General features: G+C 35.7%; 1 protein-coding gene across 3 annotated transcripts in view; it reads right to left on the bottom strand.

Annotated features, from left to right (window-relative positions):
* MGAT4A (alpha-1,3-mannosyl-glycoprotein 4-beta-N-acetylglucosaminyltransferase A) overlaps positions 1-17,690 on the bottom strand; it is a 117,903-nt gene that overhangs the window by 40,544 nt on the left and 59,669 nt on the right. For all 3 annotated transcript variants that reach the window (XM_082356175.1, XM_082356174.1, XM_082356176.1), the window contains exon 5: positions 9,933-10,066. In XM_082356175.1, the coding sequence (XP_082212301.1) occupies positions 9,933-10,066 (134 nt within the window). The remainder of the gene's footprint in view (positions 1-9,932; positions 10,067-17,690) is intronic.

Raw genomic sequence — 17,690 nt, 5'->3', positions numbered from 1 at the left:
TATAGCACAGGAAACTATATTCAATATCCTCTGATAAACCATAATGGAAAAAAATATGAAAAAATGTATATATATGTATAACTGAGTCACTTTGCTGTACAGCAGTAATTAACACATTGTAATTCAACTACAGTTCAATAAAAAAATTTAAATAAATAATGAAAAATAGAGAAATGATGAAGTTAATAAAACTAAAAGTTTGTTCTTTGACAAGATCCAAAAAAAATGATAATCAACTGAATAGTATCACCAGAAGTTTTTCTACTTTACCTGATGGCCAGCCAGCTGGAGCTGAAAGACCTTAAAGATCTCACTGGGGGAGCAAGTGGGGAAGAGAAAGAAAGGAAAATGGGGGTAGGGGTAGGAAGAATGAAGACAGGAGACTGCTGTTTAGCAAATTAACCTTGAGGAACTATTGGACTCTTAGTCATGTGCATATATAGCTAATAAATATTTTTTTCAAAAGGAAAAACAAAGACAAGGGTACAGAAAAAAATATTCCTGTGTAATGCCAGACTACAAGTTAAGGGCACGATCCACTGTCTAATGGATTTTTTTAAAGATTTTTAATATCCTTCAGTACCTTCCTCACTTTAGTTCAACGAGTAAAAGAATACTTAGAATGAAATCTGTTCTTTTGCCTCTATTAAAAAAGATGACAAAAAGGTAAGTATGAGAGTTTGAGAAAACATAAGTACAGAGAGGGCGACTGTTTCTGAGGCTACTGTACTTCTCAGGTGCTTTGGGGTAGAAAAAAGTTCCAAAGCATTCAGGTAACTAAGCCCTGGCTGAAAGCACCACTAAAGGGTCTAACCAGAAAAGACTAAACCACTCATACAGAGTTCACCCAGGAACACAGCACTGACATTACACACAGTCACCAATGAGAAACAGTTACGAAACCACAAACTCCATTTTCAGTAAGACCAAAATTAATAACCAAAATTCTCAAACTCAAAAGGAACCCAGTTTGGTTCCAATAACCCGAGGTAATGAGCAGAATCGTGCAGAGTAGTTATAGTTGCAGGAAGCAGCCCGACTCTGTGGCAGCTACAAAGACATGGTCTGATCAAGGAAAAAAAAAAACAACAAAAAACACATACACACACACACACAGACAGTTAGTCTGGTACACTACTCTGTCCCTCCTTCAATGATGATTCATAGAAAAGGAACCAACACAGCAACTACAGAAAAACATAAGAAAAAAAGGAGAGATTCAACAAAACCTATGAACAAAAACAACAAAAGCTACACTTGATACCAACAAAACAGGTGAGAAATTGTGACCAAATATTTCCTCAGTAATTGAAAAGAAAAAACACCCCGTTGAAGCAGTTGCTGTTGTGAAGCAATTCCAGATAGCAGAAATGATTGCAATAATTTTAAAATATACATGGAAATGCAAAAGATCTAAAATATCTAAAGCAATCTTGAAAAGAACAAAGTAGGAGGACTTAATCCTACCTGTCTTCAGTACTTCAAAGCTATAGTAATCAAGATAGTGAGGAATTTGCATAAGGATCAACACACAGATTAATGGAACAGAACAGAAAAAAGACCCACACTTATAGGGTCACTGGATTTTCAACAAAAGCACCAAAGCAATCCAATGGGGAAAGGAAAGTGTTTCAATAACTGATTATGGGAGAAAATGACATCTATATAAAAAACAGTGAACTTTAACATGACCAAAAATTAACTTGAGACAGATCACAGACCTAATGCACAAGTTAAAACATGAAGCTTTCAGAGAAGAAAATCTTTATGATTTGGGGGTAAGCAAGGGTTTCTCAGGTCATGGAGAGCAAGTGTCATAAAAGGCAATACTGACAAATTAGACTTCATCAAAATTAAGAACTTCTGCTCGCCAAGACAAGGCAAAAACATGAATAGACTTCCACAGATTGGGAGAAAATATTCACCAAAATATATATTTGACAAAAGAATGGTATCCAGTATACACAAAGAACTCTGAAAAACTCAATACCACCACCACACAATTTTTTTAAACGGGCAGAGTTTTGAAGACATTTTACAATAGAAAATAAAATGGATTAATGATGGATAGAGATGCGATAAATGAAAATACTAAAACATTGGTAGAATCTAGGTAGGATGTAAACAGGTTTTACTGTAAAATTCTTTAAATTTTGTTGTATGTCTTAAAATTTTCATAATAAAAAATACCATTCAAAAGTCCTTTCTTGAAATTAAAGAAGACTCGACTCTATACCTAAAGAACATATCCTGTGCCAGGGAAAAATGATCTACAATGGTTAAAATCAAGACATAGTATACCAAAATCACTAGGCTTTAAAGATAAAAAAAGAATCTTTTGGGCAACCAGGCAAAATATGGATTTCTTACAGCAAAAAATAAGAAAGATGGAAGGTCACCTGGCTAGCTTCAGCAATAGCACTATACCATGCCCCCATCCTCTGGAAAAAAAAAAAAAAAAGGGAAAAGAAAACAAGAAAAGGAAATGTAACTGAAGGTTTCTATACCCAAGCAAATATAAAGGCAGAAGATAACATTTTTGATCACACAGGACCTCAGGGAAAATTGCTCACATGGATCTTTATTGAGGAAAATTAGAAAATGAACTTTAATCAATAGGTTTAAGTAGGTTATCAATTGAGAATGTACTTTGTTTATTTAGGATTAAGCAAGTAAGTAAGTATACTGTGAATAATGAGGACCTAGTTTCTCACCATTGGAGAAAAGAGTTAAAATTAAGGAATGGGGGAGGCTAGAATGAACCCTGTGGTATTGGGTTGGACCTACAAATCGATGCACACCGGACTTACATAGATGTATATATGTGTGCATGCATGTGTATGTATGAATACATGTATTTCCTAGCTCTGCCCACTGAAAAGGTCAGAAGCAGTGATCCCTCGGGAACAAGGAGCACATCTTGAACCCAGGCCTTGGTTTCTATTACCATTCTCCAATAAAAGGAACCAGGTTCCTTGGGGATATAGTTGATTCTAGGACAGGGGCAGGGAAAATACAAGATAAACCTAGAACATCTTATATTGCTAGAAAATAAGAAAAAATGATGGGGCATATTGAAAGGAGAGAGTAGCCAACTCAAAGAGCTCCCAATGGCCAAATTTGGGATAATTTGAGCAACAAAGTAAAAAATTTACAGTAATATCCACAACTCCACACTGACATAAATAACTGAGAAAATAAATGAAATCGGGGAAAAGGATAGATCTTCCTTATAGCTGAATTCCAATTAATAAATCATACAATTGTAATTATAGTAATGATAGTACAATAAATGTGCAATAGTAATTACTGCAGGCAAGAATCATCAAGGATGCTAAATCAGCTGGCAAAAACTTATGATGAGAAACAGGATATTTGCATGATCTCCAAGTATCACCCCACAAGACAGCTACAAGGTACATACAGAAAAGGAGAATATTTACAGTAGAGAAATCTGGCAGATGCCATCTCAATCAAGTGATGAAAGTTAACATTGCTGGTAATGAGATATATCAACATCATCTAAACACGAGGCTCTGAAAAAGAATACATCACTTCTATGGTGTTCTTACTAAAAATGCACAACCTGAATTTAATCATAAAGAAATATCAAACAATCCCAAACTGAATGACATGCCACAAAATAACCAGTGTTCTTCAAAAGTGTCAAGGTCATAAAAGGACATTAGTGGGATATCTGGAGAAATCTAAATAAGGTGTGTTGATTAGTTAATAATATAGTTTCAATGTTAATTTCCTGCTGTTGATAATTACATTATGGTCATGTAACATGCTAGCATTTGGGGAGATTGGCTGAAGGGTACTTGGGAACTCTGTACAACTTTTGCAATTTTCTTGTAAGTCAAAAATGATTTCAAAATAGTTTTAAAAAATGAATGTGAAACTTTCTCAAAAAATAAATAACCAATCCAGAAAACAAAAAGCCCCTACCAATAAGAAAGTTTAAAAACTCTCTTGACCATCTCCTTGGTCAAAGAGGAAACACAAACCAAAATCATGGACAGGACAAGGTAGGGGTAGGGGATTAAGAGGTACAAACTATCAATACTATGTATAAAATAAATAAGCTACAAGGATATAATGAACAGCACAAGGAATGTAACCAATATTTTATAATAACTTTAAATGGAGTATAATCTATAAAAATATTGAATCACTATGTTGTACACCTGAAACTATAATACTGTAAATAAACTATACTTCAATTTAAAAAAAATCATGGACTAATAAGAATTTAAACATTTCACGTCAGAACCTATGGGATATAGCTAACACAGTACTCAGAAGAAAATTTATATATTAGTTCTTATATTAGCAAAAGGAAATAAATAAATAGCAAATAATAAATAAATCAATTTAGCATTTGGGTCAAGATGTTTGAAAAGTATAAAATGGAACCAACAAAACCAGAAAAAATTAATAATGTTAAAAGCAGACATTAATAAATTAGAAAACAAAAAAAGGGAAATAATAAAAAAACCCAAAAGATGGTTTGGGGGATAATAAATAAAAACAGATCCACTAGCTAACCTATCAAAAAGGGGGAGGGCGCACAAATACAAACACATAAACAAAGAAATCAGAAATAACCACAAAAAGAACAAAAGTTTACTTTGCTCCACTCTATATAAAGCAAATTTTAAAACTTTGATAAAATGAACCACTTTCTAGGAAGATATTTTATCAAAATTGACAAGAAATCTAAGTAGCTCTTAATGTTCCAATATGAAAAGTTAGTATTATACCATCCAGGTAGAAATGAGGAGAAAAAAAATATATCCACACATATACCCATTAAATATCACTGAATGGGTACAACCACCATTAACAGGCGAGGGGACAGCCTTGGAGGAGAGACTTTTCAAGGTATACAACACACACATTTATAATTTTTAAACCATGTGATCCCATTACCTATCCAAAAAATTAAATAAGTGGGAAATAATTTTCCCTTGTAAATAAAATACATAACAATAAATAAAAATAAAAAATAAAAACTCCACAGCAATTTGATCAATTCTCTCTGGTTATTCAATTTCTGTATTCACTTACAAATGTACCTGCTCTGCAAATCCTGCCCATAGGCCTGCTAACCAACTAGTACTGTTAACCCAATTTAAACCAAAGAATTTAAAGACGGCATAGTAAAGGCCTCTGCCACTCTGACTGTAAAACACAAACTAGAATATGTATGACAGTAATACCTAAAAGTGAATAAAAAGGAAAGCTGTTCTCATGCCAAATACTAAACACTCCAAGAAGCCAGAAATTCTCTAAACTCAGTTTTTCAGAGACTACTTCTAGGTGTTTTTCCAACGTGATAAATTTGTTATTTCATTATAGAATCTCCACTTGAATTCTATCATTTAGGAACTTAAAAATTAAATATGGCCTTTGGATTGTTTCTAGGCAAACTGCAGAAATAATGTGAATACATAGAATGATATGAAAGATAGGCTATCTCAAGTTCTTCTTCCAAATTCCCAGCAATCTTTGTGGTTATCATTAACATAACCTGGGTGTTACGGTTTAGGCAAAATTCTGGCTGAAACCCACTTCAAAAACTCATTTCGTCTCTTCCTTTCACTTCGAATAGTATTTAGTCATCTACCCCTGTGCCTCCATGTTGATTGCCTGTGGCGGTTATATAGCAATTCAGGTATTTTTGAAGATACAACCTGTATTGGTCAGGATCTCAGTTGCAACCAACAGAAACTGACTCACGCAGAATAGTCAGAAAAGCAATTTACTGAAAAATGATTGGTTAGAACTTATAGAACCTCCAGTTAGGCTGAGGAAGCAGGCTAGGAAGGTGACAGAAATAACCCTGGACCACAGCCAAAAATCAGAGAATGCTCCTAATGCCACAGCCTGCAAAAAAGCCCTCACCATCAGTCCTCGATGCTCTGGACACTGCCCCTGTGGCCCCTGGAGACGACACCACCACCACTATCACCAGAATGGACTGTCCGCAATCCCTGCTTCCTTAGAAAATATATTTCTGCTGGGGTACAGAAATATAAACTGATCCTGTATCCAGCCACCTTGATAAACTTCCCTATTATTTCTGACAATCTGTCTGTTTTAGAGGGGGTTTTCTGTGTCATCTGAAAACAGTGAAGCTCCATTCAAAGTCCAGGAAAGGAATACCCCACATGGCTGAGCCCAGGTCACATGCCTGAAAACTGGTTAAGCAAATATCCGGCATTTTTAGTTTCCATAGTGAGAGGAAGACACCTCTTCCCACCAAGCTTCATAAAATGGGGAATTCTCCAGATATGAGAATGGGACAGAAAAAACAATTTTTGGTAAAATTCAGAGTACATTGTAGGAAAACATTCTATCAGAAATGATCATGACAGAAATAATAGAAATAATTTTATAAAATAATAAGAAATATTATAAATTAATAATCAAATATATAACATAAAAAAATAAGGAGGCATACAGATACCCAAGGATCATTAGGATACAAAAATAATCATTATATTCTAAGTAAAAGTAAACACAAGAATGATACAATCTTAAAATGTGAACACCACACTTGGATTATCTCATGGATCCTTCAGAGCAGGTGGAATTCATTCCTCTCCATTCCTCCTGTAATTCCAGAATACAGTCAGTGAACTTTAAATAACGTATCAACAGCCAAGTGTTCAAAACCTTGAATGTTCTGTAAATGTCTCATCATATAAGACCAATGGACCCCTAAAGGAAAAATTATCAGAGAGGAGCAAAGAACTAGAAACACAGCAAATAATTACTTTTCTGTCTCTCTCCTCTCCTCCCTGAGGGGCATCTTATGGTTCTCCCTTCAAAGAAAAAAAAAAAAATACAAAGAACAGAAACTCAAACAAGAGTGAAGAGACTATGATCTCCTTTACTGTCTATGTGTATTCTTGTCCAGTTTTTTCATTCTTAATTTTCTCCTCACATGTTAAAGTGGACCTGAGGTAATTCATACTTTTACAAAAGCTGAAAATATTTGCAAAAGATAACTTACTTTGGCCTATTTACTCTAGATTAATTTCAAGTGGGAGAGTGGGGAGAGTTTCATAAAAGGGATGAGCGGGGGCCCGAAGGAGGAATAAGAAAGAGAAAGGAAGAGGCAATGTTTCGGGCTGAGGAATAACACAAACAGAACTGAGAACATCCAAGGTCTATTCAATGAGCTGAGAGCAGAATGACTACAGCCCAGACCTACTAACACTATGATGTAAAGAGCCTTTAATAAACAGACGGGAAACCTGGAAGAGAAGCAGTTTGGGGAAACCAGACTAATTTAGTTATGGACAGATTAAGAGTTGCCCATGAAATACTTCAAATAATGTTATCAAGTAGGCAGTTGGAAATAGAGACTCGGGAAGAGGCTAGAGATCTAGATTAGGAACCATCCCACACGTAGATCACCGTCAAAGCCGCAGAACAGGCACTTGGCACTAGTGTTAAATGAGCCTCAGGCTACCAGACACTTCGGTGAAAACTCCTAATCAAACGTAGAATCAAATGTGGTGATTAATAATTTTAGATTGCCTAAAGGCAATGCAATGAATTCTGTAAACTAATTCTTCTGTTCAGAATAGATTTTCTTTCAAATACTGAAATTCTATATAGACACATATACAAACACTGCAGTTCAGGAGAGAAGTCCTCCGAGATCAGAACACTGCTGACCCCTGGGCCGCATTTTCAGTTTACAGCGTCTCTCCATGCACGATCTCACTGCATCTCCCTGCAGCAGGGCTGAGCTCACAAGGCTCAATGGCACTATTCTCCTTTTAGACATGAACAAACTGAGGCTGAAAGAGAAAACAACCTGCTCAAGTGGCAGAATCCAGACCCTGAACACAGGTCATGTGACTCCAAACCCAGTGTTATTACATCTGAGTGATCAGAGAAACAGCTACAGCAAGAGGGTCTTGAATCTTCATGCAGCTAATCTCTGTCTATAGGCTGAATACTATTTTTCCAGTGCATAAGGAGGATTTTTCAATTTGTAGTTTTTAAATTTTAAGGCTTTTTTTCTTATAAAAATCAATACACGCTCATTGCAAAAAAGTTGTAATTTTACAAAACTGTATGGTATCTCCCCAAAATCTCAACTCTCAAGGTATCTGCTACAAATAGTTTCGAGTCTATTCCACAAGACCATTTTCTCTATTTATTTTATCAATGCACATTAGGAGCTGTATAAATGTGTCACGTGCTGGAATATATTTACATACTTGCAAATGTTTCCACTGGATCGATTTTTAGAAGCAGAATGTTGGGTCACAGAGGAAACTTGACATTTTAACAGCTATTGCCAAACTGCTTTCCAAAGAGGCAGTACCAATTTCTACTGACGTACAATATGTGACTGACAAATCTGATTACTTAAAATGTAAAATTTCTACAACAAACAAAAAACATCATAAACGAAGTTCATGCAAAAAACAAACTGAACAAGAGTTAAAGAGTTAATGTCAAAGAGTTAATTCCTCTCATATATGAAAATTTCTTACAAATAAAAAATTACAAATTAAAAAAATGAGCAAAGGCTATAAAAATAAGTATAAATACAAATGGTCAAAATATATATAAACCAACATTTAATCCCATTCAGTAAACAAATCCAAATTAAACAAAAGCAATGTATTATTTTTACCCATCAAATTGGCCAAAATAAATTTAAAGACTAATATATCTCGCAGAGCATGGGGACAGGGAACCAAGCTCTCTCGCAGACTGCTGGAAAAAGGATATTAATGGCTCAACTTCTGCAGAGCGTCTTGCCCAGGAGTGAACATTTAATGTATGTGGACTCTACCCAGCAATTCCACTTTTAGGAATTGATCCCACATCAGTAACCAGACAAGTGCACAACCATTTATTTACAGTAATGTTCAATACAATGCTGAAAAGAATAGCAAAAGTGTGGAAACAGTCTCAATCGGTCTGTCAATCAGAAATTAAATAAAGTATGATAAAACCATACGGTGGAATGTAATATAGCCATAACAATGATGGTGTGATAGCTATTCACTTTATCATGGGAAAATGTCCATGATATTAAGAAATATACAGAACAATTCCATTTATATATATGCATACAGCCACAGGAAAAATTTCTTAAGATATATGTATTTCAGAATAGCAATAGTAGTTATATCTACATGGAGGAATTACAGGTAATTTTTCAATATACATTTCTGTAATTGTTTTGAACAATATACATGTGTTTACTTTTTATATTAAAGAAGACACAAGAAAATTTTCATTAAAAAAAAAAAAAAAAGACAGGAAACACTGAAAAGTTGGGAATCAGTGGGCCAGAACCAGATGAGGTTATAAATCTTCTCACATTCTGAAATTCTATATAATAACTAAGGAAATATTTACTCTAGGGTGCTTTTTCATCATTTAAAAAAAACTCCTCAAGATTTATTCTTTCCCCATATCTTTTGAGGAGACTAAAATATAAGCAATATAATAATTATCATTAACATGATATTTGACTTTTTAAATAATAATGTGGCTGCATCTTGGGAGTACAGAGAAGGGGTAGAGAGAATAAAGAGATGATAAAACCCCAGCCTACACTAAACCTTTCTCAGGTTTCAAAACTCCCAAAGAACATCAATGCAAATCTCCAAATTCAGGTCCTAGAGCCAGAAATGGGGACTCACTGTTCATGAAGATCTATGAATATTATCCTATTAACAAGATATTACCATTCCTGGATTGTAACTGCACAAGAGAAGTTAAGGCAAACACAAGTTAAACTTACATTTAACTATCAGATGGAATATACTACCTAAACTTTACTCATCACATTTTATAAAAAAGGTTTATAAAAGCATTATTCAAAATATGGTTTCAACTCTTAAAGATTATACGTGGTAAAAAAAGAGCAACAATTAAATAATTACCTCTCCTATGAAGACTACTATAACACAGTCCAACTTCTCTTCAGGATACAGATTATCAATAAGGGAATGAAGAGTTTCTATGAGGTAAGATTTAACTTCTCTCTTCACTGTGGGAACTCCCATTACTATTGAAACTGAAACAAAATAATGATAGTAATTATATTAAGAGATTTTGCAAAGACAATGCAGAAAAACACCACTGTTTTACAAGTATTATACCCTCTCAAATTGATAGAAATAATTGGGGGATCAAAATATACTACGTTGAAAGAAAAATAATCAAAGAATATGGGGCACACCTATTATACAGTAATTCTTTTCCACATGGCTTCTCCATAAGAAAAGAAATAATGTCAAAGAACTGATAAAGATGAAAGACATTAAACCACACATTAAAAATGAACAATGGTAAAGTATAAACAACAGATTTTATTATACAACTAAAACTTAGAAACATTAAACACATCTTAAAAATTAAAGTCTCACATGTCATGTATAAGATGTCCTAAGGAGGACACAACATCACTTCTGTGGTTTATCTTCCCAAATTCATAACCTCAATCTAACCATGAAGAAATGTCAGACAAATCCAAATTAGGGGGACACTCCCCAAAGATCAGGAAAGACAGAGAACGGATGAGGAACTGTCCCTGACTGGAGAAGACTAAGGGAACATGACAATTACATGAAATATGGGATCCTGAGTTAGATCCTGCAACAGAATAATTAAATAATAATAATAAAATGACAAACTCTAAGATCTAAGGTTAACAGCATAGCATCAATGTTAATTTCCTGGTTTTGATCATTGTACAATAGCTATATAAGGTGTGAACATTTACGGAAATTGGGTGAGGTATATGGAAACTGTGTACTATTCATGCAACTTTTTTTACATCTAAAATTACAGTCAGTTCTACTATAATGCTTGTTTTGAAATGCAAATTGTTCCTACATGATTAATACATTAGAGAACAATTTGAGCATGAAGTCAATTTCACATTTGCTTTTATGCAATTTCTCCCCTGGGACAAACACTCACTAGGTGAACATAGAAAACGGTACCCATTTGAACTGAATTCAGAATACTGAACCAAGCCATGTAAATACCCAAAATGCACAGCTGCCTCAGTTCACTGCATGCTGTGAACCACAGCTATCTACACCTGGTGTTACAACTTTCTGCCAGATTTCAGTCAATCCGCTTTGTACCACTTCACAAAAAGCTTCCAAGCTGCAGTCCTTCTGAAGCTCACTTTAACAATCAAACCTCAAGTCTTTTTCAAGGTACAACACCATATTTATTGTAGTATTTATGCATTTCTCCATCATTTAATACGTGCAAAATTGTGCCACTGCTTTTACTAGCTTATCTTTTCTTTATGTGTAACTGACAAAGCTTTTGAGTGTTGTGATCCTAACCCCATTTTTCTTTTATTGCACAATTTTGCATAGCACAGTAATATTTAGGAACACAAATGTTATATTACAGTACTTCACAGTTAGTTTTTAAATGTAATATCTTTAAAAGTCTTAGGGACTTCCCTGATGGTACAGTGGTTGAGACTCCGTGCTTCCACTGCACGAGGCACGGGTTCAACCCCTGGTGAGGGAACTAAGATCCCACATGCTGCGCAGCGTGGCCAAAAAATTTTAAAAATGAAAACATAAAATAAAAAAGTCTTAGTATCCTAAGTGTTACAGATCAGTAGAAAAGTATTTTGCAAAAGTTAAAATTAAGTCTTAATTATGTAACAATTTATTGGAGATACTACAAAACACTTAGAGGTCACAGAATTCTAAAGCTAGAAGGAAGTGTAAAGATCATGGATCCATGATTCTACCACCATGATTCTGCAGTTCTAAGGTCCAAATAGCTTAAGGGAGTCCCCCAAGTTTCCATACCACATTCCTCTCTTCCATTTTGGGATGAAGAGTTTTCAAGGGCTCAAAAAAAAAAGATTTGCTATATTTGTTCTGAACATATGCATTGAACACTTATTAAATGCAAGGCATTATTTGAGGTGTTAGGAATGTAACAGCATAGGTAAGGTCCCTGCCATCATGGGACCTTTCTTACATTCTACAAGAGGGAAAAAGATAAATAATTTTAGAGGGTGACATGTAGTGTATGAATTAAAACATGGCAATATTAGAAAGAGTGGGTGGGGAGGGGGAAGAGGAAGTACCTCTACAGATAGTGCAGTCATGGAAAGACTCTCTGCTATCAACTGAGCTGGTACTTAATGATGAGAAAGAGAAGAGAAAGAAGATGAGGAAACAGCTAGGCGCTGAAGAGAGGATGATCTGAACAGTCAAGCAATAGCAAGAATAGAATGTCTCTAAAGCAGAATCAGCCTAGATTCAGAGGAATTAGTTAGGGATCTGATGACATATACCCTTAAATTTAGTTTTAATTCTGAGGGCAAGAGAAAGCCATTGTAAGGTTGTTAAGCAGGGGAGTGACAACATCCAATTTGTAATTTTAAAAGATGACCAAATTTTATGGAGAACAGACAAAAAAGTGTTAACGAGTATAAAAGTACTTTGGAGAGATCAGTTAGGAAGTTACTGCAGTAATTTAAGGAAAAGATGGTGGTTTGAATTAGGATGTTTGAAGTTGGAGATGGGTGAGCAGATCTGGAATCCACTGTGGAGACCCTCACCAATGGGGCTTATGGCTGGCAGAGATATGGGAAGGGGAGGGTCAAGGATGACCTGAGTAAGTGGACATGGGATCTTTTACTGAGAATAACACACCTGAGGGGGAAAGGGCTCCCAATCAAGATTTCTGTTTTGACCATGTTACCCTGAGATGCCTAGAGACAGGATGAGTAACCCCAGAAGCAGATTTCCATATACTTTAATCTACTTCAGAATTTTAAAATATTTAGAATATACATTAAAAGAGTATAAACTATGCTATGAAGCATTTCTATGAAATGTTAACGCATATAACGTTCAAAAACTTTGTTCACAGAAAAAGCAAAATCCATGCTGACTCTAGCATATGCAAAGAAAAATGGCATAAAGTAATAATGCAAATTCTCTATTCCCTACCAGCCTTAGGTTGTTCTGTTTCTGTTTTAAGTTTAGATGGCATGTTTAGAGAAGAAGCCACTTCTCCCAAATAGACTGTTTGGGAGCTGAAATTTAAATTCTTTAGTTCAAACCAAGGCACTCAAGGACTCCAAAAGCACTAAAAAGGAAAGTACTAATTTCGGCTAAATCTACAGATTAGAGTATCCATGCTAGGGGTAATTCACAAAATACCACAAAAAAAGACAGCTTTTCCTGCCTTCTGGGCATGTTGTAAGGTCCCCTTAGGTTGGGGAGCTGGGGGGAGGGGATGTGACTAGTAACAGACAATGAGTCACCCCCATGTATAACTCACTGCTGAACACATGTAACTGCAGTGTGAAATCCTTCCTGCTCAGTAGAGCCACCGGGAACATTCAATACGGCAAATGCTCCATCAGCCTGGATCTCTTGAGTGGTCAGTGATGTACAAGGCTCCCTGCTAACCCTGATGAATGTGTACTTTAGCAGAAATAAATAAATAAATAAACCTTAAATTACTTAAATTCCTGAGATTTGGCGGTTGTTAGTTAGCACCTCATAACCCAGCCTGTCCTGTTTGATACGATTGTTCTTCTATGGTTTATAATGTAGAAAATGAATGTATTCTAAGGGGTCAGAGTTCAGAAGAAAAAATGTCAGCAACATAAACAGTGGGGCCACGTCATCCTTTAAGAAGGAGCAAGGTGGATTGAGGATCCAAACAGAAACAGAGCCCAAGGGCTGGACAGAGTACTTTGTTTCACTGATTCACTGTCCAATACTTCCTATTCAGGTATTAACTGTGCATCTGTAATACATCTGTTATGTACTAGACAATCTAAAACACAGTCATCAGAAAGGTAAGGCCACTGCCTCATGGAGTTTATAATTTGACAGAGCTATCATCTGTTGTATCAGTTTTTTTCAACTTTCCCAGGAAGTTTTCAAATTCTAGTACTTATTTCCTTTAAAATCAAGAAAAATTTAGGAACAATCTTAATCTGGCATTCTTGATCTTCAATTCCTCAGTCTACCTTCAGTTAAAACTAAATTACTTTCCTTTTTAAATATTTATTGCTAGTCAAATATTTTAGCCTATCATGCTTCCTTATGGTTTTAATCAATTATTCCTCATTTCTTCCTTACGTCCTATGGCAATTTTTTTTTTCGCTTGCTGCTTAGTTGCACCTTCTCTGTCTCCGTCTTCACCTTTCTCTTTCCTGAAATGAACGGCTAGAGAACCTTGAAGGCTAAGTCCTGGGCCCTAGGTGACTTCATCCATCTCTGTTATCCTCAACAACCAGACACTTGCAAACGATCACTCATAAAATTAAATCTAATTCAGATGTCTTTTTTGAGTTCCAGATCTACATCCCACTGCCTATCTTCCACTACAATAACTCAAGATCACCTCATAACTTAACATATCCAAATTTAATTGATGATCCTCTCTTGCAAACCAATTCTGCAAATCATTTTCTGTTGTCCCCATCTCAATGAAAAGCACTCACCATCCGTCCAGTTACACGATTCAGAAGCGTAGGACTTATCCTTGACCACTCCCTCTACCTCAGTCCACAAAGCCAGTCCCTCACTATGTCCTCCCACGCATGTCCCCATGTATTGCAAATGACTCTAAATCCAATTCTTCTTTTCATCTCTACCATCAGTACACCCTAGTCCAAGCTTATCCTCTCTCAAGTGGATCACTGCAACAGCCTCTCATCGGGTCCTTTCCATCTGTTCTTCTTCGCACATCCTCATTCTTCCCATTGCAGCAAATGTGATCCCTGCACAATTTAAATCATATACAGTCATCCTTACTAAGTCCTGCTTAAAACCCTTCACTGGCTTCTTTCTGCTCTTAGGAGAAAAGCCCAAATCCTATAAATGGCCTGCAAAGCCCTACCTTGTCTTGCCCTGACACATCTCTAGCCTCATCTTGTTTCATGCTTCCCCTCACTCTACACATCAATGACAGTGGCCTTCTTTCATTTTCTAGAATATTCCATGATCCCTTCCATCACAAGGCTTTTGTGCTGCTCTTCTCCTTTTCTCCCATGTGGGAGACAGCATAATTAGGGTTTTGACACCTCAAAGATGCCAAAACCCTAATTCCTGGAACTTGTGACTATATTACCTTATATGCCAAAATGACTCTGCAGATGTGATTAAGGCTCTTGAGATGGAAGACTATCCTGGCTTATCCAAGCAAGCCCAATGTACTCACAAGGGTCCTTAGGAGAGGAAGGCAGGAGAGTCAGAGTGAGAGAAGGTGTGACAATGAAGCAAGAGGGTCAGAGACAGAGGGAGATTTGAAGATGCTATGCTCTGAAGATGAAAGAAGGGGCCACAAACTAAAGAATGTAGGTGGCCCCTAGGAGCTGGAAAAGGCAAGGAAATGGACTCTCCCCTAGAGCTTCCAGAAGGAACACACCCCTGTTGACACACTGATTTTAGGACTTCTGACCTCCAAAACTGTAAGATAATAAGTTTGCATTGTCTCGAGTCACTGGGTTTGTGGTAAGGAGCTACACAGCAGCAACAGGAAACTAATACACCCATATTTACCAGTAAACTACTTATTCCTCTGATCTCAGGTCAAATGTATTTTTCAAGACTTCCCTAAACTCCTTAATAGCCCTTGTATTCACTCTCAAATCATCCTTTATATCACTAATGTTGTAACTGTACAATTATTTATATAATTGACTAATTGACTAATGCATTCTCCTTTAGTAGAATGAAGCTCACAAGACTAGGAATCATGTCCAATTTTGTGTAACAAAGCACACAAAAGTGCCCATGGATTTTTTTTTTTTAACTTCAGTAAATACTTTAAGAACTACCTGCTGTCCTCTACTAATCAGTAATGCCATTTTTGTAGGTAACCCGTGGAGGGTCTTTTCTCAGCCATCCTGCTCAGAATGGACCCTTCATCTGAAGGCATGTGTGTTTCTTCAACTCAAAGAAGTTTTCTTCTATTATTCGTTTGATTATTTCTCCCCTTCACTCTGTTCTCTCCTTCTGAAATTCCTATTAGGCAGATGTTAGAATGTTTGTCTATCCCAATTCTTTGTGCCCTTTATGTTGCATTCTGGAAGAACTACGCAGCTCAATCTTTCTGATCACTAATTCGATCTTCAGCTGCTTATCAGACCTATTTATATGGAAAATTAAACACACAAAAACACAAAGATTTCTAACTGATCCTTTTATAATAGTCACTTATGAGTTGTCCTTTCTCATCCCTCTGAAAATATTTTATGTTTTATTTTTATATTACATTCTGTGTGCTCTACAAGTCATTGAGTCATTCATGATGTTGGTCTTCTTAAGTGTTTGGGAACCCTAGTTGTATAAGATGGCCCTTTACCCATCTGTAGTTGCTGTGTCTGTTTACTGCAGCCTGCCTCTGTAAATCTGTGGGAGCATCTGGACATGGTGTGGATGGGAGTTTTTTGTTCTGGACGTGAGAATTCCAACCCCTCTCCTGAGTGGGTCAGTAGCCGCCTCCAGCACAATTCTCCCTCCTTACCCTTAGGAAGGCTTAGCTGGTCTGAGCGCTGATCCTTAATCAGCCTGACTGCTGAAGAACACAATTCTTAGCAAAAAACCTTTTCTCTGATCTAAAAAACTGAAGTTCTTAATATAAAGTGCCTAGATAGGTTTTAGGGCTCCACAAAACCCCAGAGATTACATACAGAATTACTTTTTCTATGTGTATTTTTCTAAGTAGAAGGTTGGTAACTTTCCTAAGATAGCCAAAGGGTTCTATTACTCTAAAAATGTTAAGAACCATTGCTGAAAGATTTTTAATGTAACGCTGTGGGTTGTCTGGTTTTTTCCTCCAAGTTGTCTGCTTTTTCTACCTTTAAACAACAGTTTCAGCTTAATAAGAATGTTAACCACTGAAAAGCTGGTTGACTAAGATTGTATTATATTTATGATGGGTAAAGTCATAATCAAATGAGCTAGAATAAGCATCTTCAAAAAAGAAAGAGAATGTCACATTCATAAAATAAGAAGAGCTGACAATAAAAGAACTTACTAGAGACCATGGAAGTTTTAAATGACTTTAAAAATACTTTTACTTTCTTTTCATTTGCTTCTTACTCATGAGGAAATAGTCTAAACCAAAAAATGCATGGAATGGCTAAGGCAACTTACCCAAATAGTGATGATTAAAGGAAGAGACACACTATCAACTTCAGAAATAATTAATGATCAATGTTTTAAAGAACATAATTTAGAACATACTACATATCTTATTAGTCTTTGTAATCCAGTAATACTGGATACAGTAATACTGTAATACAGTATGTACTGTAAAAATAAATATTTCTTGAATCAATAAACACATGGAAGAATGAGTTAGTCTGAACATAATTTAAGAGTTATCACCTCCATAGGAAAAGGGTATACTTTTAAATGATTCATAAAGTAGAAAGATGGCAGAACCAAAAAATGATGAATGTGAAAACTTAAACTTAGAAAATGTTATCAAAAACCAGTAAAATACCTAAGAATCCTATTGAATCAAATGCAGATTGAATCAGCTTTTCAAAAACATTATCATAAAGATGCATTTCAATACCTAAGAAGTAATGATTTTGTCATTTGTTGAAGACTTAGGAGCAAAATAATATTTTTGTCTCTACATCCTAAAATCTACAAAGAAAAGATTAACAAAGTCAA

Source organism: Balaenoptera borealis (assembly GCF_965194805.1).
Source record: "Balaenoptera borealis genome assembly, chromosome: 15".
Classification (NCBI taxonomy): domain Eukaryota; kingdom Metazoa; phylum Chordata; class Mammalia; order Artiodactyla; family Balaenopteridae; genus Balaenoptera; species Balaenoptera borealis.
The sequence above is the reverse complement of the archived record's forward strand: the minus strand, read 5'-3'. Positions and strand labels throughout refer to the sequence as shown.